We start from the raw sequence: 21,960 nt of genomic DNA on the forward strand, positions 1-21,960 counted from the left end.
ATGTATGACTGAATCACTGTGCTGTACACCTGAAACTAACACAACACTGTAAATCAACTATAACTCAATTTTTAAAAAAAAGATAAAAAATAGTCATCTATTCATTTCATCACAGTATAAAATTACAAAATGGAAACAAACAATAAATAAGTGATTTTTTAGATTATATGTGGTATTATTATTCCCGTTTTACTGATGAGGAAACTGAGGTTTAGAAAGGTAGGGTAACTTTCATACATACAGTTAAATGAAAGTGACAAAGCTGGGCTTTTATTTTTTTTTTTGCAGTACGCGGGCCTCTCACTGTTGCAGTCTCTCCCACTGTGGAGCACAGGCTCCGGACGCGCAGGCTCAGCGGCCATGGCTCACGGGCCCAGCTGCTCCGCAGCATATGGGATCTTCCCGGACCGGGGCACGAACCCGTGTCCCCTGCATCGGCAGGCGGACCCTCAACCACTGCGCCACCAGGGAAGCCCCTGGGCTTTTATTTAATGTTAAGAGCTGAGGCTTTTAACACTATGCTATACTATAAGGTTTCCACCAGGAAGAAAAGAAATTAGAAATAATTCATATGATTCTACTCTTCTTACAGAACACCTATGCCTTCCAGGAGTGGTAGGACATAAGCACTATTTGCTCAGGATTTCTTAGCTCTAAAGTCACAATTTTTTTTACATCTTCTTAACATGTTATATTGAACAGACAAAAAAAATCCTTTAAAATTCAATGAAATTTAAAGAAAACCTATGATAAAGCATTTTCCTTTATTTTTCAAATGCAAAGAGGATGCTGGAGCAAGTAAGAAACCACGACTTACTACACGATGGGTAGATTGAGAGTGTTTCATGATAAAAATGATAAAGTAACCAGCTCCTGGTTCTTCTTTTCTTTCTGGCTCTAAGCTTCAGAGCTCTCTCACAACTCCATGTCCTAAGTAGGTGGTATTTCCTCCAGAAAGAGTTCTTTGCCTACCACATCCAGAACTGGTGCCCCTCCACCGTGCTCCCCCTGTGCCCTGGGACTCCACGCCACAGTCCAGGGTCTCCTTCCCTGCCCATTACTCCCAGAGGGAGGGATCCACCAATGACCTTCCACCCACACGTGTCAGATGGTGAGCAACAAATGAATGAACAACCATCCTGCTCCATGAAATCCATCCACATAAAGGGATTGGGGGGACACGGGGTAATGGGGAGAATGTGCCCACTGCAATCAGACTGCCCTCTGTTCGAACGTCCACTTCGACATCAGCTGGCTCAGCTAAAATAAGATCTTACTAAAACCTGCCTGCCTTGAATGATTGGATTAGCGGCGATAATGTATGTGAAAATGGGTCCCAAAGTGATATTAAACTGTGGGTGCACACTGAACGGTGGGGGGGAAGGGGCCCACATTCTGGTTCAACTGGTCCAGAGTGGGAAGTATTCTGTAATAATTCCCAGTACTTCTCCTGTGCAGGCAGGTTCCAGAACCTCTGCAAATGAGAGAACAAGGAAGGAATCAGCACATACGGAGGCTTGCTGGGTCCAACACTTGTCACATTACTTAATAACCTGTCCCTGGAGAGTGGGCACTGCCGCCCTGTCATCAAGCCGTGCCATTCTTTTACCACCCTCTTCCTTCTGCCCCTCAAACATCTCAATCACCTTCAAAAACGATCTACCTAAAAAAAAAAAAAAAAAAAAAGATCTACCTAAACTTTCATGTAAGTCACTAAATGTAAATATGCTCAAAAGGGGTGTGTGTCTCGTGTGTGTGTGTGTGTGTGTGTGTGTGTGTGTGTGTGACAGAGACAGAGACATGGAGGAGAAGGGAGGAAAGAAGAAAGAAAGGGAAGTGGGGGAGGAAGAAATTGGGGAGAGGAGGCAAGAAAGTGACTCCTTTTTCCATCAGAGAATTTAGCAGCTTCAGGTTCTGGTTAATTCGTTAACAGAAAAGCTAAATAGAAATTTGTTTCCAACTCCAGCTGTTGCGGCCGACTGGTCCTATTTTTCTAGCACGTACTCAGCATAACGAAATCCTCAACAACAAAAATCATTAGAAGAAGGCTGGATCCATCCTTTTTAACCCTAAGACAATTAAATGTCAAAGGTGCCCATCCACTGGCCCTCTCACTCCTCCTGCACATAAACCTCCACTAACAGTATTCCTGGAGAGGGGAGGGAAACAGATACGAGAAAGGGCGCCCTGGCCCAGATGCTGAGACTCAGAGAGACTGAACCAAACGGCCTCTGAGCCCCTTTAACTCTAATCGGCTACAAAGAGCCTTTGTGCATTGATGCCATCCAACTGGAAAGGAAAAGGAGAAACTACCTCCAAGTTCCATGAGGAAGGCTCATGGCTCTTCCTTCTTCGCAGCAATGATTTTAAAGCTGCCATCTCAGCAATGAGAGGGAATCAGTGCCTGATAAGACATGACGACACAGACGAGTCCCAACACGTTAGGCTAACTAAAGGAAGCCAGGCAGTAACTAGTACATTCTGTCTGGTTCCATTTATATGAAATGCTGGACTAGGCAAAACTAATCTATAGTGGGAGAAAAGCAGGGTGGTAGTTGCCTGTGATGGGAGGGGCAGGGGCATGAGGGAACTCTGGGAAGGTGGTGATGTTCTATACCTTGACATGGCTTTGGGTAACAGGTGCATGCAGTTGTCAAAACTCAGCAAACACACACTTAAGATTCATGCATTTCATTGTAAAATTTTACATCAAGAGAAAAAAACTGCAAACAGATCGTTAATGATAGGATAAAATGTTTACAAGGAAGTGTACTGATATTGGTAATCTACTTTGAAATGTATAAAGAAATAAAATGGGAAATTCCCTGGCAGTTCAGTGGTTTAGGACTCTGCACTTTCACCTCCAGGGCCCGGGTTCAATCCCTGGTCGGGGAACTAGGATCCTGAAAGCCATGTGGGTGGGGGAAGGAAGGAAGGAAGGGAGGGAGGGAGGGAGGGAGGGAGGGAGGGAGGGAGGGAGGGAGGAAGGGAGGGAGGGAGGGAGGGAGGGAGGAAGGGAGGGAGGGAGGAAGGAAGGGAGGGAGGAAGGAAGGAAATGGGTTGATAGATGGATAGATGGAAAGCTATGTAATAAAGCAGGTATAATGAAATGTTCATTGTAGAGTCCAGATGATAGATATATGTGTGCTCCCTACACAACTCCACCAACTTTCCTGTATGCTTGAAATATTTCAAAATAAAATGTTCAGGGAGCAAGGGGAAAGTTAGCCATATGGGGGGATGGGGGATAGGTAAGTTAACTGCTAAGAAAAAGCACAGAAGCTACTGTACCCACTGGGGTTTAAGGCAGCTGTGACCTGCTCTGACAAAAGGAAAAGAGAAAGAGGGCAAAGTTGAGCATGATAGCAGTCATTTATTGGGCAACCACCATACATCAGAGATGTGCATTAGAGAGTCACCTGTTATCTGATTTTACCATCGCAATCTCCCTGCATGATAAGCATATCATCATTTTATAGACAAGCAGACTACAACTCAGAATGGCGTAATAACTTACCTGTGGTCATCAGGCTGGAAACTGAAACTGGTTCTGCCAGCCACGAAACCCCAGGGCTACATAGGAAAGAGCACCATAAGCCCAGCACTTCTTCCCTCTTCCCAAGGTCAGGACCGTGCCAAGGGCACAGGCATGGCAGGAAACCACTCCTACACAGTAGTGCCCCCTGCCACACAGTGGTAACAGCACTGACAGCTGCACTGAATCCCAGTCACTGAATTCTCCCAATAGCCCCGGAGTCTCCCACACTCAGTCCTTCTCCCTCTGTTCTTTGCACTTCAAGAATCTATCTACCCACCAGAGTTTTAGTCATCACATCTATGCAAACACCCCTGGTCACAAATATTGCAAAGTTCAGTACTATCCAACAGTCTTCAAGCCCACCTGCCTTCCTGCTCTGCAGAGGTGAGAAAGCTAGACGCTCCCTTCACCGACTCTCTTGCAGCTAGATTCTTACAGGCAGATGCACCCACGCAAGATTTCAAATACAGAGGGGAACAACAGGAGGCAGCAGCCACAGGCTGGGAGGTCAGAACTTTCAGCAAGACAGGACAGTGGGAGGCGTGTTTGATGTCTTGGAGCAGCTGTGCAGAGGGTTTAGTGTTCTGCCTCTACTGTCACAGGTACTGGGGTGGGAGTGAATTAGAACCACGTTATGGTTGCGATTTGGTTGGAGACAAGCTCTGTCATTGCTGAACGTGTAGCACTGAAGCTTGGTTCTCCCAGAAATACTGTCTAATTAAACCTGTCTAATAAATCGCCTGCTGCTTAGATGGCTTAGAAGGAATCTACTGTCTGCAACGAAGATCCTAACTCTGCTTCTGAGCAGCTCCGAGACAGTCTCCCAAGTTACGAGCCTACACAACGGCCTGCCAGACGATAAAACTCCCTAGTACAGGACATAAGCTTCCCACTTTCCATGTTGGAGGGAGGGCAGGAGAGGACAAGAGGAACAGGGAGAACATATTAACAGTCTGTCAGCTTCTAGGAATATACACACGGTCTCCCAGAAAAGCAAACCTAGAACAGCCTTTCAAATATCCAAGGTAACAGCAACAAGAGAGCACATAAAAAATGAGGGCCTTTCAAGGACCTCTGCCTCACACCCTAGACTAGGATTTGGAATAAAGCAGGTCATTCTTGGAGGCGACTTCAGGTAAGAACAATCTCATTCAAAAGTCATGTTGGCATGGTGATTTGAGAACAGCCTAATGATGTACAAAGGCATGACTGTTTTTTAACTACCACAACTTACACAGAAATAAATATTTTTGTTCCCTCCAATGAAAGACCCTCAGAGGCTCCTGGCTTATTGTCATTACCCATAACCTTTAGGTCCATTGAGACAAATCCATCTGCTCTGAGCATGGTTATGAGATTGGGAAACAGCAGAAAGCAAGTCAGAGCGATTTTTAGTCAAAAATGAGGTAAGACCACAAAGCGGGCAGACTTCTTTTCTGCAGTGGCTTGTACTTGTTCTGAAGGCAATTCCAAAAAAGTAGCTTTCAAAATAATTTGAGCGATGGTAGCACTGTTGTAAAAAGGACTCTTGCCATTCTTGGAGATACATATATTTGGGAATTCCTGTTGGGGAAAATACACCTTCAGAGTCACTTCATATAGTGTGAGATTGAAGTGTGGTCATTTGTTTCTTGGTTAATTGTGTGTGCACCAACCAAGAAGAAAGAAAAAATTTTTAATCTGCTGTGGTCTAGCCTCTGCGGCCATTGGCAAAGGTGCAGGAAGGCTCATGCCGCCATGAAACCTGGGGACCACAAAGTTAACTTAGAGCAACAGTGTGACTTTGGCACTGAATAGCCATTTACCTGATTCACTTTAGTCCTGGCCTGATTTCTTCCAATAGTTGGCCCTCTGGCTACTGCTCTTTTGCAGGGCTTAAGTAAAGAGTGAATTATAACTCTTTTATCGAAAAAGTCAAAAAGCAGAAAATGACACTGCTCCTCACAAATCAGTCCTTAAAAGATCTTCTCCACCAAAACTCATTTATACCTTTCAGGCTTTACTAGATCTCAATGTACTAACACCTGTCAGATACGCAGGTGCATTTGGCTCTTGAATAAAACCAACTGGTAGGCACATACATCAAGGCTTTGCAAAAGTAAAAGTACAAAATGACAGGACTCAAAAGAAATGTACAAAAATGAAAATACAGTTGTATGATCCCAAGTGCAGTGAGATTAAGGGAAAATTTTTCCCAGAAGAAGCCTTTTTGGTTATAATAACTGAGAAGTTATTGAAAAATAATACAAAAGCATCTTCCTCACCACAGATACTAAATCTCAACTGAGATGTTTATGTCCCAAGTACTGGATTCTCTCCTCCCATCACCCACAGAAGCCGAGGGTGCTTCAGTCTTGTTTTCCAAAAAGCTGCTAAACCAGAGATAAGCCAACAATGGCCTATGGGCCAAATCCAGCCCACCACTTGTTTTTTGTAAATAACGTTTTATTGGAACACAGCCATGCCTGTTTGTTTACATACCGTCCATGGCTGCTTTCATGCTACAACAGCAGAGTTGAAATTACTTACTATCTGACCCTTTACAGAAAGTTTGCCAACCCCTATACCTAACCAGAGGAAGAGCCACTGCAGCACATGGAAAGCTCACTAGTGCACCATGGGAAGTGTCCCCCAAAGGTCAAACACCATCTCTAGGGAGCCAGGGTGTGGTCCAAAAGAGCAGTTCTTCAAGAATGGAGGAGTGTGCAAGAACAACAAACATACCACATCTTCCAACATGCCAAGGTCCAGGCCAGAGCCACTGCCAAGCAACTAAAGAATGCTCTGTCCTAAGACCTGCTAGGAAACATCAGTCCCCAGGGAAGTCTCAAATGTTTAATGCAACCTAATCAGATTTAGCTAGGTACCTTCCAGAATTCAGAAGTGCATCTTCTATTTCATCATCACCAGAAACAGTGCACTATCTACTGACAGATTCAAAGCAGTCCTAAAGACTGGTTCTTTATTCATAATTTGGAAAATAAAATAAAAGCAACATTGGCTACAGAAAGCTACTACTAAACCTAGTTCTGGACTTCCCTGATGGCACAGTGCTTAAAAATCCGCCTGTCAATGAAGAGGACACAGGTTCGAGCCCTGGTCCGGGAAGACCCCACATGCTGTGGAGCAACTAAGCCCGTGCGCCACAACTACTGAGCCTGCGCTCTAAAGCCCGCGAGCTACAACTACTGAGCCCATGTGTCACAACTATTGAAGCCTGCGTGCCTAAAGTCGGTGCTCCGCAATGAGCAGCCACCGCAATGAGAAGACTGCGCACCGCAACAAAGAGTAGCCCCCGCTTGCCTCAATAGAGAAAAGCCCGCATGCAGCAATGAAGACCCAATGCAGCCAAAAATTAATTCATTAATTAATTCGTTAATTAAAAGTTAAAAAGAAACAGTTCTCTTTGCGATATAGGGAATCGCAGGTGGTCCAGTGGTTAGGACTCTGCACTTTCACTGCCAAGGGCCCAGGTTCAATCCCTGGTTGGAGAACTAAGATCCCACAAACCCTACGGCCAAAAAAAAAAGTGACTTATTCTTTGCAATATATTAGAGGAAATTAGCATCAGACTCAGAGATAAGATATCCCCAACACGATCTTTTAATACCCCAGGAACACAGGGTTCAAAAATAGCTCTCTGCACGTTTTGAAATGCTTCTCCATCACTCAAAACAGCTAATAAACTAAAATGTGGAATGAATCTCAGGGCACTGGCCAGATAATGAGAAACCAGTGGGTATTCTTTGCTGTATAACAAAACCACAGGGCAGAAAGACCATATTTAGCATCACTCTTCTGGAGTTTTTCCAAAATTGCCTGAGGAGCAGAGATCTAGTTTCTTGTTCTGACTCTGCCACAAAGTCAGAGTATAACTTTGAATTAAATGTCATCTCTTTGGGGCTGTTTCCTTACCTGTGAGATGAGGGCAAGTTCATCTGAGGGCCTTCGGGGTCCCGGAATAATTTCCTGAGAAGGAAAATGTCAGCCTACCCCTGCCTTTTACTGTTAAGCAATTTTTATTTTGGAAAATGCTTCCAGAAAAAGAATAGAGATAAAACGTCAGGATTATTCCTGAGTTGTAACATGTGGTCATAGGGTTACTTACAATCAAGTTCTCTCCAATGCTGAGAATGAAAAAGTTGCCTAGCAGTTAAGAAATATAAAACTCTCCCTCCTGGGGTCTGATGTATTCTGTTGTAAAATGGTTCTTGCAAACTCCCTGGCACAGAGAAGACCATCTTAGTGCCATGCTGAATGTTTAAAAAACTATGTACAAAAAAGCTTCCACGAGCAACAAACAGCTCAAGACCCAGGGCAAACGGGGAGCCTTGGAGGTCCCTTCCTTTTTTTTAACTTTTTCAGGGCAGGAGCAGCGCCCCACCACAGCAAGTGGGATCTTAGTTCTCCAACCAGCGCCCCCTACAGTGGAAGCGCAGAGTCTTAACCACTGGAACGCCAGGGAAGTCCCGGAGGTCCCTTCCTGAAATTGTTTTTGGGTTTTATCAACCTAACTAAAGCACCCTTCCCCTGTGGCCCAGGATGCCAGAGGTACCACGTAAAGTAAGGCTGGCACCAGCCACACCCCACTTGTCATTCAGACCCTCAGCTACACTCACCAAGTTCAACAACGTGAAGTAAACATTTTTTTCCACTTTTATTACAGTAAAATTTACAATGTTGTGTTAGTTTCAGGGGTGCACCAAAGTGATTCTTATATATATGTATATGTCTATATACATATACATTCTTTTTCAGATTCTTTTCCATTATAGTTTATTACAAGATATTGAATATAGTTCCCTGTGCTCTACAGTAGGTCCTTGTTGGTTATCTATTTTATGTATAATAATGTGTATCTGTTAATCCCAAACTCCTAATTTATCCCTCCCTACACTTTCCTCTTTGGTAACCATAACTTTGTTTTCTATGTCTGTGGGTCTATTAACATGATGTAAAATTAAACAAATCAGAACCCTGCATGCACATTCAGGATAACAAGAGCATTTGCATCGATTCGGATTATAAAGACTATGGAAATGAGGTGCAACAGGGGAAACCAGTTTAAATATTCCGTTGTCTGGTCAAATTTCTAACTCAGATCCAATTGACCTAGATGAGACAGCAAGGCTAGAATGGACACCAGAAGGTTGCAAGCTAGTGTACATAATGCTCCCCCACAGCTTAAAACTATCCAGTTCCGAGTGAGAATGGGAGTTCCTTTTGCAGCTCTGTCTCCCCTTTCATCGGCTCAGAAACCAAATGAGTCGCTCTGAAGCTTCCTGACTTCCTGGAAACTGCCACAAGAGACTGCATGACCACCTTTCTCCCCCTTTCAAGGGCATCAGTCACGTGTCATACACACACACACACACACACACACACACACACACACACACACGCGCGTGCGCGCATGCCATAGCTCATAAATGCCCAGGTGCCTCTTTCTGTTAATGTCTCATCACGAAGCCAGAGCTGTATTTTTTATTTGCCAGAGCTGTTTTAGAGCCTCCGTGTAGAACTCACCCCAAAAAGAATACTTCTAAGCAAGTCTATAACAAACCGAAATCTGAAGCTGTGCCAATCCCTTGTTGGCTCAACCATCAAATACTGAAGACCTACCAGGCAAACACGAAGCCCATGGCTGCCTTCTTGGCATGACTTTGTCACGAGCCACCAAACAAGGTGTAGGAGAACCCAAGTGCCAGGGAGGCTCCGGGAGAAAAGTGACCCCGGAAAACCCAGAAGGCTAGCAACTCTCCACTTTATAATTTAAAATATAATACGAGGGGCTGGGGGCATGCACATGGGGTACATGGGAACTCTGTAGTTCCACTCAATTTTGCTATGAGCCTAAAACTGCTCTAAAAAGAGTCTATTTTTAAAGAGAGATAGAGATCATTATTAATGTTTTTTGTTTTCTCTGTAGCGTTTTCTGAATTTTCCAAGTTTTTTATAAGGAATATGAAATAACACCTTTACAACTAGAAAACTAAGTCATTAAAACAGAGAATGACCGCCCCTTTTTTGTATTAAAAAAAGACACAAAAGTCACTGAACTATTCACTGAAAACAGGTACATTTGTCTGTTAATTATTCCACCATAAGGTTAATTTTAAGAAGTATTTTTAAAAGCCCTAGAAATCTTTTCACTTTATTTTTTTAAATTAATTTATTATTTATTTTTGGTTGTGTTGGGTCTTTGTTGCTGCGCACAGGCTTTCTTTAGTCGCGGCAAGCGGGGGCTACTCTTCGTTGCGGTGCGCAGGCTCTAGGTTAGCGGGCTCAGTAGTTGTGGCACGCGGGCTCTAGAGCACAGGCTCAGTAGTTGTGGCACACAGGCTTAGTTGCTCCGCGGTATGCGGGACCTTCCCAGCCCATGACTCAAACCCATGTCCCCTGCATTGGCAGGCAGGCAGATTCTTAACCTCTGTGCCACCAGGGAAGTCCCACATTTCACTTTAAACAGTATATATTATAGTGTATATTATAATCTTTTAAAAACGTTTTATTGAAATATAGTTGATGTACAATATTACACAAGTTACAGGTGTACAATATAGTGATTCACAATTTTTAAATGTTATACTCTATTTATAGTTATTAAAAAACACTGGCTGTATTCCCCGTGTTGTACAACATATCCTTGTAGCTTATTTTATACATAATAGTTTATAATCTCTTAATCCCCTACCCTCTATTGCCCCTCCCCATGTATGTCATAATCTTTAGGGAAAGTTAATTTGTGTAAACTAGCAGTAGATGTTCCTGTTAAATTTGTGTTTCCTTTCAAGATAATTAATTAAAGTAAGTTCTCTAATTTTGGTGCCACCAATTTGAGATTTGGGGTCCCGTAGCCTACTGTCACTAAAGGTAACGATTATAATTCTGTAGAATAAATGGTTTGCTAAGCAAATAATAATAAAAAAAAAGTTATTGCATAATGGATACAGAGTTTCTCTTTAGGAGGATGAAAACGTTCTAGAGACGGAGAATGGTGATGGCTTCCCAACAGTGTGAGTATACTTAATGCCACTGAACTGTCTCCTTCAAAATGGTTAAAATGGTACAGTTTATGTTAAGTATATTTTACCATAATAAAAGGAACTTTAGCTTCCACCTAAACACAGTTTTCTGGAGATTCCATACTTTTTAAACGGGAACTAATACAGGAAGAATGTCACAAATGCTCTGCTGGGTGCTGCATATGCTTTACCAGCAAGAAGTCTAAAATTAGGGTTTCAGTCTCTTCTATTACACTAGTCGTTAATGCAAGGTCCCTGAGACAAAATTTGTCATTTGGTGATCTTCACAAAGACCACAGAGGCACAGAGAGGTGTGTCTGGGGAAACACACCCAAACCTGCAAGGCCTTCTCTGAAATCACTGCTACTCTGATTCCATCCATTCTAACAAATATTTATTGAGAGCCGACTACAGCCCGGCACTGCGCCAGGACTTAGGGCAACACCTGCTCTCCTGGATCCTGCCTTCAGTCAAACTATTTCATTGATTTGTTGATTTCAAATAACATTACGGGTGGGCGGGGAAGGGATGAATTGGGAGTTTGGGATTAGCAGATGCAAACTATTATATGTAGAATGGATAAACAACAAGGTCCTACTGTATAGCACAGGGAACTATATTCAATATCCTGTGATAAACCATAACAGAAAAGCATATGAAAAAGAATGTATATATATGTATAACTGAATCACTTTGCTGTACAGCAGAAACTAAGACAACATTGTAAATGAACTATACTTCAATTAAAAAGTTAAAATTTAAAAAATAAACCATCAAATCAAATAATATTACAGGACACAGTATGACTTGTATGTCTCAAGGGAGCCATGTGTTTTCTTGTTTCCTTTTTATTTCTTTTTCTTTATACTCTGAAATGATTCAAACTTACAGAAGAGTTGCAAGAATATTACAGAGAACTCCTTTATTGTTGAACCCATATTTAACAGTTACTGATGTTCTGGTATCTGCTTTATCCTGGCTCTGGCTCCCTCCCTCCCTTCTCCTGCCCTGCCCCTTGCTTTCCTCCCCTCCATCCACACCCAGCCAGCTGCCTCCTCCTCCCCTTCCCTCTCCCTTTCTCCTTATAGACAGGTTTTCTGGAACCACTGTGAGGCACAGGCATCTCCTTTTATTCCTAAACACTTCATTATGTATTTTCCAAGAATAAGAACCTTCTCTTATTTAACCACAGTACCATTATCAATTTCTGGCAGTTAACATTGATTCAATAGTATTACCTAATACATAGCCCATACTCAAAAGTTGCCAATTGTCCAAACAATGGGAAAAGCGGTGGTACCCAGGTTTTTTCTTTTATTTTTTTTTGCGGTACGCGGGCCTCTCACTGATGTGGCCCCTCCCATTGCGGAGCACAGGCTCCGGACGCACAGGCTCAGCAGCCATGGCTCACAGGCACAGCCGCTCCGTGGCATGTGGGATCTTCCCGGACCGGGTCACGAACCCGTGTGCCCTGCATCGGCAGGCGGACTCTCAACCACTGTGCCACCAGGGAAGCCCGGTACCCAGGTTTTAAAATCCTGATTTGAAGGCTCCTTCCTCAGCCACCCAATGGACTGACAGCCCTCCAGGAGACCTGGTTTACTTCCCACGAGACCTTTCCTAAAGGACTCCAGGCAGAAGGAAATTCTCCCTATTTTATAACTTCTCCCTGTGTTACTTAACAAAGCTCTTAACAACCACCTCACATTTAACCTGAATTCATGATATGACTTAATTCTATTTTCCTTTCGTTTTAGTCACTGAAAATCTCTGGATAAAAATATTTTCTTGTAACAAAATTCTGAAGCATCACCCTCCCCCCCCCAATTAGAAACTGTTCAAAGCCCAGTAGCCCTTCTGCTTGGCGCCTCTCAGCACTACAGTTTAAAGCAGTATTTCTCAACCTTTTTTATCATCATCAGTTTCTTAGGGAGCCTTTTCAGACAAATTTCCTTAAGCATCCCTCCAATGAAATGAATACAAGAGACAGACTGTTCATCTATTCATGTACTCTACCTATATCTGCACTTTATATATTAAAAAGTGAGACAGTTTCACCACCACCACCCCAGGAACCATTTTTTATCACCCCCATTTACAATGTATTGTCTAAGGCCATTCACAAGCTAGGGTGGGGAGAAAAAGGAGAGAGATCAAGGTGTTACCTGTGTGAGACAGGACCCCAGTCCAGCCCGGGATCCTCAGAGCCGAAGGATCAGAGCTCTAATGGCCCCTCTTCTACAGATGTGGTCTAGGGTCTACCCCGGCCCCATAACAGGCTCAAAGTACTACAGAAGACTTTGCATATTCAAAGCTGGAATGAAGTCTTAGGGGAATAAAGGAAAATCCCCCTCTTGTAAAGGTGATGGATGAACCTGGATTGTCTAAAGGTTCCTTCCACAGATGTCTCCCTGGTGACTCAGGCTGCTCAGCAGTCTTAACAGGGGAGCTGCGGTCTCAGAACCTCTTTGGAGGCCATTCATCCACTCATTAGAACCAATGCATATATATACATATATCTTTTTCTGGCTGTGCCACGAGGCTTGCGGGGTTGAACCCAATATATTTACATTAAGCCTGAATTGGAGTCCCCTAAATTGTCTGAAAAAGTATCTCCAGGGACTTCCCTGGCAGTCCAGTGGTTAGGACTCTGCCCTTCCACTGCAGGGTACATGGGTTCAATCCCTGGTCAGGGAACTAAGATCCCACATGCCCCAAGGCCAAAAAAAAAAAAAAAAAAAGTATCTCCAGGTGGCTCCAAAACTGATTTTTTAGATATTTACCTAAAATAATGGCAAGTGCCAGATAGTCAGGGAGAGGACCTCATAAAAAGAGATTAACAGCACCCTGCCCTGTAATGTTTGTGCGCTTTCCAAAAATATCAACAAATATCAAGTTCTCGTGACTTTATGCAGGTGGTATTCAGGAAAATTAAATATACAAATAAGACAGTCTGTGAAAGAACACAAATTCAGGGGAAATTTTGAATACGTATGACGTAAGCAGGGGTTGTGCTTTCTTTCTAGAACACAGCTCTAAAATTATAAACTAAAGATTTTTTAAAATCAATCAGGATATAGAAGAACTGAAAAATATCAACAAGAACTGGATCTAATTGACATTTACAGAACAATTCTCCCAATGACAAAGAATACATAGGGCTTCCCTGGTGGCACAGTGGTTGGGAGTCTGCCTGCCAATGCAGGGGACGTGGGTTCGTGCCCCGGTCCGGGAGGATCCCACGTGCCGCGGAGCGGCTAGGCCCGTGGGCCGTGGCCACTGAGCCTGCGCGTCCGGAGCCTGTGCTCCGCGGTGGGAGAGGCCACAGCAGTGAGAGGCACGCGTACCGCCAAAAAAAAAAAAAAGAATACATATTATTTTCAAGTATATATGGAACATTCACCAAGATAGAACATAACCAAGGTCATAAAACAACCCATAAAAAAATTTAAAAACTGAAATGATACAAAGTATGTTCTCTGACCATAATGAAATTAAACTAGAAATGAGTAACAGAAAGATAACAGGAAAACCTTCAAACACTTGGAAATTAACACACTTCTAAATAATCCATGAGTCAAAGAGAAAGACTCGAGGGAAACTAGAAAATACTTTGAACTGAACTAAAATTAAAATACTACATATCAAAATTTGTGAAGGCAACTAAAGCAGTGCTTCAAGGGAAACTTATAGCATTAAATATTTACATTAGAAAAGATGAAATAATTTAAGCTTCTACTTTAAGAAACTAAAAAAAGAAGAAACTAAACATAAATAGCAGAAGGAAAGAATAAAAAAGATTAGAGCAGAAGTAAAAAAAAATTAAAAATAGAAAACAGTAAAGACCACCAGTGAAACAAAAAGCTGGCTCTTAGTAAGATCAATAAATTGATAAATCTCTAGCAAGACTGTCAAATACACAAATTACCAATATCAGGAAAAGGAAAAAGGGAATATCACTATAGGCTTCAAGATATTGAAAGGATAATCAGGGAATAATACAAGCAACTCTATACACCCTATAAATTCAACAGTTTATAAGAAATGGACCAATTCCTCAAACAGCATTTACTACCAAAACATACCCAAGATGAAACAGATAATCTGAATAGCTTTACAACTATTTTTAAATTGAATCTGTAGTTAAAAACCCTTCCAAAAAAGAAATCTCCAGGCCAGATGGTTTCCCTGGTGATTTCTACCAAATATTTAAAAAAGAAATAACACCAACTCTACACAATTTCTTCCAGAAAATATAACAAGAAGGATACTTCCCAACTCATTTTAAGGCCAGCATTATCCTGATACCAAAACCAGACAAAGATGGTAATAGAAAACTACAAATATCTTTCATAAACATAGATGCAAGAGTCCTGAACAAAATATTAGCAAATTGCATCCAGCAACATAAATAAAGAATAATACACCATAACCAAGTGAGGTTTATCCCAGGATAGCAAGGCTGCTTCAAAATTCAAAAAGCAATCAGTGTAACCTACCACATTAATAGTTGAAAGCAGCAATCAGAAAAGGGCCAGACAGTAACCATTTCAGTCTTTGCTGGCCTCAAGGTCTCTGCAGCAACTATTCAACTTTGTCACTGTAGAGTGAAAACAGACATAGGCAATATGTAAACAAATGGGCATGACTGTGTTTCAGTAACACTTTATTTACAAAAGCAGGTAGCAGACCCTTTCAAAATAAAAAACACTCAACAAACTGGGAATAGAAGGAAGCTACCTCAGCAAAATAAAGGCCATTTATGAAAAGTCCACAGCTAACATCATACTCAATAGCAAAAGACAGAAAGCTTTTCCTCTAAGATTAGGAACAAAGCAAGGATGCCCACTCTCACCATTTCTATTCAATATAGTATTAGAAGTCCTAGCCAGAGCAATTAGGCAAGACAAAGAAATAAAAGGCATCCAAACTGGAATGGAAGAAATAAAATTATCTCTGCAAATGACATGTATAGAAACTCCTAAAGAGGGACTTCCCTGGTGGTCCAGTGGTTAAGAATCCACCTTACAATGCAGGGGACGCCAGTTCAATCCCTGGTCGGGGAACTAAGATCCCACATGCCACAGGGCAACTGAGCCCGTGTGCCATAGCTACAGAACCCACGCACTCTGGAGCCCAAGCACCGCAACTACTAAGCTGGCACACCACGACTAGAAAGCCCGTGCACCACAACTAATGAGCCTGTGCACCACAACTAGAGAGAAGCCCGCGCACTGCAATGAAAAGCCCGCGCGCCACTACGAAAGATCCTGCATGCCACAACTAAGACCCAACACAGCCAAAAAATAAATAAATATTTCCTAAATAAAGAAACCCCTAGGGCTTCCCTCACAGCACAGTGGTTAGGAATCCACCTGCCAATGCAGGGGACACGGGTTCGAGCTCTGGTCTGGGAGGATCTCACATGCCGTGAAGCAACTAAGCCCATGTGCCACAACTACTAAGCCTGCGCTCTAGAGCCCACGAGCCACAACTACTGAGCCTGCATGCCACAACTACTGAAGCCCACACACCTGCACTGCAACGAAAGATCCCACATGCCTCAACGAAGATCCCGCGTGCTAACACATGGCACAATCAAAAAATAAAAAATAAATAAAAAGATATCCATACTACCCAAAGGGATCTACAGATTCAATGTAATCCCTAGCAAAATCTCAGTGGCAGTTTTTTGTTTTTTGTTTTTTTTTTTGCGGTACACAGGCCTCTCACTGCTGTGGCCTCTCCCGCCGTGGAGCACAGGCTCCAGACGCCGCAGGCTCAGCAGCCACGGCTCACAGGCCCAGCTGCTCTGCAGCATGTGGGATCCTCCCAGACCAGGACACGAACCCGTGTCCCCTGCATCAGCAGGCGGATTCCCAACCACTGCGCCACCAGGGAAGCCCTCAGTGGCAGTTTTTGCAGAAACAGAAATTCATCCTAAAATTCATATGGACTCTCGAGGGACCCCGAATAGCCAAATAATTTTGAAAAAGAAAAACAAAGTTGAAGGACTCGCACTTCTGATTTCAAAACATATTACAAAGCTATAGTAATCAAAATAGTGTGGTGCTGGCACAAAGAAAGTGGATCAATGAAGTAGAACAGAGAGCCCATACAGTATACCGTTCTGTATATGATCATATGATCTTTAACAAAGGTGTCAAAATTACTCAGTAGGAAAAGGAGAGTCTCTTCAACAAATGGTGTTGGGAAAATTGGATATCCACATGCAAAAGAATGAAGCTAGGCCCGTATCTTACAATATGCAAAAATTAACTCAAAATTAGATTAAATATCTAAACATAAGACCTAAAACTATAAAACTCCAGAAGATGACATAGGAGAAAAGCTTCATGACATCGGACTTGGCAGTGATTTCTTGAATATGACACCAAAAGCACAGGCAACAAAAGCAAAAACAGACAAATGGGACAACATCCAATTTTAAAGCTTTTGTGCATCAAAGGACACAATCAACAGAGTGGAAAGGCAGCCAAAGGAATGGGAGAAAATATCTGAACCGCTTCCTGTCCAAAGTCTTCATCTACAGTCCTGCAGTCAAGGCCACCAGACATGCCCAGACCTGCTCCCAGAAGCTGGCCCATCGTCACACAAAACTCCCAAGACACATTCCCTTTGCCTTTTTTTTTTTTTAATAAATTTATTTATTTTTGTCTGTGTTGGGTCTTCGTTGCTGCGCACAGGCTTTCTCTAGATGCGGCGAGCAGGGGCTACTCTTCTTTGCAGTGCACAGGCTCTCTCATTGTGGAGCACGGGCTCTAGGCATGCAGGCTCAGTAGTTGTGGCACACGGGCTTAGTTGCTCCGCGGCATATGGGATCTTCCCGGACCAGGGATCGAACCTGTGTCCCCTGCACTGGCAGGCGGATTCTTAACCACTGTGCCACCAGGGAAGCTCCCCTGTTGCCTTCTTTATTCAACAAATGTTTCACAGGTAATTTTAAAACAAGCATCACCATAATTCTAGATAACAGAATTTATAAGTTGTAGGTTTAAAAGTGATTATAAATGATAATTCATTCTAATTTTCCTATGTTGCAGTCAGACAGAACAAGCAATATGCTTCTCACTTCATCTCATTTACAGATGGAAAAAAAAAAGTTTGACATCCATATAAAATGAAACAACTAGACAGGGAAGGGATTAAAAACACAAATCTCCAAGCCTTTGGTTGAATGGTCTTTCCATAAGCTGCAAATATGGTGGCATTACCTAGTTTAATGGACAGTTGCTCCCAGGCACTAACAATTCCCACCAGCTTCACTATAGCTAACGTCCGGAATTGTCTAAGAATCATTTTACCACATCTGGGGTATCTTCCAAACCAGAGTGAATGACGTAGGCAGGATGGCTGCCTCAGTGGCCACTTGAGAAGATTAGAGGTTAAGGCAAACTGGGTAATTTTTATTAGATGCATACTACATTGGGCCAGGAAGTATATACTGCATGCCCCACAGCCTTTTTAAAAAATAAGCCAAACAAATTTTTGCTAACTTGTTAACAAAGTTCCAAATTTACAGAGAAGTTACAAAGATACAAAACTATTTATTACTAAAGATCTAGTAACATTTCACCACAGTTGCTTTATCATTTTCTCTCGTTCTCTCTATATACGCACACACATTTTACCTGAACCACATGAGAGTAAGTTGCCAAAATAATGCCCCTTTACCCCCATATACTTCAGTGTACAAATATTAAAATCAAATAATTAACGTGGATACAGTACTGTTAGTTATAGACTGCATACTGTCAATGTCATTTACAGAAAAAAATGAGATCACAAGTTATATTTGGTTGTTACAAAATGTACATTTTGAAGTGTTAAAAGGGAATTTACAGTTTCAAACTAAGAAAGCAAAAATAAAGACGGAAACAAAACAAAAAACACTAAAAATACCAATAACTGCTACAATGCTGGAAAGGAAAAGGAAGCAAGCCTTTAGATAAACAGAAATTCAGACAATTCCATGACACGGATAACTACGATTTAGTCTCTTCCAAGTTAGGTTATGCTTTGCTTTTGTTCAAAAAATGACTTCGCCCAGACTTAAACTTGATTTCACAAGTTTAGTCCTGTTTCTTTGACACAAAGATTTTCTAAAGTATTTTTATGTCAATCCTATCTTGTTATTCAATGTGAGGAAAAATATAGAGAGTTTTGGCTTTTAATACTCTTTTCCTGAATTTCAGCTGACCCCAAAGGAATCACGAAAACTGACGTTCAACAAAAAAAATTTCAGTTACAGGAAACTCGAGATTAACTAAGTGACTACAATAGTGTTACAATGCACTTCGGGGCAAGGTATCAAATGGGGACCTCACAAAAAGAAAAAGGCATACATTAGCCAGGCGAATAAAAATGACCACAAAGATTGTTGCTAGTACAGAAAGTGACAAAATATGAAATGCCACATATATAATAAGTATGCAACAATGCTCTCTCAACAGCACTAGCAACACAGATTGCCTTTTGTCCTGTTCCACGTTTTGGGACCAATACACGAAATGAGTCAGCTGGAACAGGCACACAGAAAAGCTCTGTGCTGAGCGGTTAGCCAAAGGGGTCGGGAGGCCCATTTTTAAGGTATTAGTAATAGGGTGGAACTCAGCTACACGAGAATCCCAACAGCAAAATGGATTCAAAACATTTTAGCCAAAGTCCACACTCTGAGCTTCATGACCTGGGAGTTCTCCATGTCAATCAAGATTCATCTGTCAGTGGTTCCAAACAGTCACAGGGCCCCTCAGCCAGCCCTTGGAGCCCGAGTGAAGACAGGACAGTACAGTAAGAAAAGATATGACTAAGAACTACAGGAGGCAAGAGGCAAGGCTGTGAAAGCTCTAAACATACAGCCCAAAAACAGTGCCTGTTTCTGACCAGGGAAAACCCACCAAACATCAACTACTCACAGAAGGAAATTCTGCCCAGGGGAAGGCTACAAAATCACTAATTACAACACAGGGGCCCTTCTTGGGGAAGGCCAGGGCTGAAGAGAGAGTGACTGAGGGATAAAACAGAGCAATGATTACCTTGCAGTGGAATGAACTGCTGGTTTACCCTGAGGCAAAGCCCTCAGTGATCTTATCTATAAAATGAGGGGGTAGAAGATCTCCAAGTTCCTTCCCGGGTAATGGAAAGAAAACATGCTCCAGAGTCAGACAGATCCTGGCTCCATACCTGACTAACTGGGCAACTTAGGTCACTCTGCCTCAGTTTCTTCATCTGTAAAACAGAGATTCCATCTGCATCAGTTAGGGTTAGATTTGGCTGCGAATAGTGACTTAAAAAAAAACCTTATTCCCCCAATCATAGAAAAGTCCAGAAGATGGCAGCCCAGGATTTGTGAGGTGGCTCGGATCAACAAAGTCATCAGAGGCATCTTCTGCCTTGATAGCCTTCATCCCAGTCACCTAAAGACTCAAGATGACTGCTGGGGGACTTCCCTGGTGGTCCACTGGGTAAGACTCCGTCCTCGCAATGCAGGGGGCCCGGGTTCAATCCCTGGTCAGGGAACTAGATCCCACATACATGCCGCGACTAATGAGCCCGCCTGCCACAACAAAGGACCACACATGCCGCAACTAAAGGAGCCGGCGAACCGCAACTACGGAGCCCACATGCTGCAACTAAGGAGTGCGCCTGCCGCAACTAAGACCCAGCGCAACCAAATAAATAAAATGAATATTTTAAAAAATGGAGGACCTGCCATGACTCCAGGAATCTATTAAAAAAAAAAAAAGACGACTGCTGGAATTCCAGCCATCACGTCTGTATTCCAGTTTTGGCCACATGTCTATATTCCAATAAGGAAAAAAGGGGAAAGGCACAAAGAAGGTTCCAGGAAACTATGTGACCACTCTGCTTGTAACCAGAATACAATCGCATGGTCATCCCTAGCTGCGAGGGGGGAATGAGGGGTGCAAATATAGTTTTATCTAGGACAAAGCACACATCCAGATTAAAACTGGGGTTCTATGACTATAGAAGAAGGGGAGACTGGATAAATCTGCAACACCTCTCATCCCATGTTAAGGATTAAATTGTAAATGTAAAGTGTCCGATGCTCCCTGGGCCCACAAATGTATCCCTTCCCCTCTGGCAGTGCTGACATTTTATGACCTGTGGTCTCCATGGCTTGTGATGTCCTTCGGGAAACAGGCTTTTCCAGCCTGGTCTATCTTTTACTGGCTAGGCTCTGGTCACAGCCCATGTACCACCTGCATTCCAGCCATACCAAACTATCTCCCTCCTTCCATGCCTCCCAACCTTTGTACTCACAGAGCTTCTACCAGGGAAGTTCTCCCCAAGCCCTGGGCTGCACGATGAACCCCCTAGACATCCTAGGTCTCCCCTCACCTGCCACTTCCCCTCTATCCCCACCAGGTAGGGCTCTCCCCAGGTGCTTCCTCTCGGGTAGCATCACCCCCCCACACCCCACCCCACCCCGTATCATAAGTGCTTTCTATGGGCCACGCCCTGTTCTATGTCCTTTACACACAGCTTTGAAGCTGATCCCAACAACCCTATGACACAGACGCTATAACACCCCCATTTTACAGATGAAGAAACTGAGGCACAGAGAGGTAAACTAGATGGTCCACGGCCACACAGGTTGTAAACAGCAGAGCCAGGATGCAAGCACAGGCTGTTGGACTGCAGAATCCATACCCTCTGCCACCACATGAGGCTGCCTTGACTCCCTGATTGAGGGGTCTGCATGTCATTTCAGACCAGAGATGGTCAAACCACAGCCCACAGGCTAAATCCAGCCCACCACCTGTTTCTGTAGATAAAGTTTTACTGGAACACAGACACACCCAGTTGTTTACAATGGGAGAGTTGAGGAATTGCCATGGAGACCGCAGAGCCCACAGAGCCAGATATTAACTGTCTGACCCTTTATAGGAAAAGTTGGCCACCCCTGTTTCAGGCTGTCAGCTCCATAAGGCAGGGGCTGCACTGTGTTCTTCTGACCCCCACATCTCTCAGAGCATTTGTTTATTTGTTTTTAATTGAAGTACAGTTGATTTACAATGTTGTATTAGTTTCTGGTGTACAGCAAAGTGATTCAGTTATACATGTACATTTCATTTTCATATCCTTTTTTATTATGGTTTATTACAGAATACTGAATATAGTTCCCTGTGTTATACAGCAGGACCTCATTGTTTATCTATTTTATATATAATATTCAGTAGTCTCTATCTGTTTATCTCAAACTCCTAATTTATCCCTCCCCCATCCCCTTTTCTCTTTGGTAACCATAAGTTTGTTTTCTATGTCTGTGAGTATATTCAATTTTGTAAATAAGCCCATTTGTATCCATTTTTAGACTCCACATGTGATACCATATATTTGTCTTTCTCTGTC

General features: G+C 42.8%; 1 protein-coding gene across 4 annotated transcripts in view; it reads right to left on the reverse strand.

Annotated features, from left to right (window-relative positions):
* Positions 1–21,960, reverse strand: part of OSBPL10 (oxysterol binding protein like 10) — a 286,331-nt gene that overhangs the window by 250,158 nt on the left and 14,213 nt on the right. Inside the window, exon 3 of one of the 4 annotated variants that reach the window (XM_029242397.1) lies at positions 15,063–15,163. The exons of the other annotated variants lie outside the window; for them this stretch is intronic. Within the exon in view, the coding sequence (XP_029098230.1) occupies positions 15,063–15,112 (50 nt within the window). The 5' untranslated portion in view covers positions 15,113–15,163. The remainder of the gene's footprint in view (positions 1–15,062; positions 15,164–21,960) is intronic. 4 annotated transcript variants of the gene reach the window in all.

The sequence above is a fragment of the Monodon monoceros genome, unplaced genomic scaffold (assembly GCF_005190385.1).
Source record: "Monodon monoceros isolate NGI ecotype Baffin Bay Population unplaced genomic scaffold, NGI_Narwhal_1 Super_Scaffold_3, whole genome shotgun sequence".
Classification (NCBI taxonomy): Eukaryota; Metazoa; Chordata; class Mammalia; order Artiodactyla; family Monodontidae; genus Monodon; species Monodon monoceros.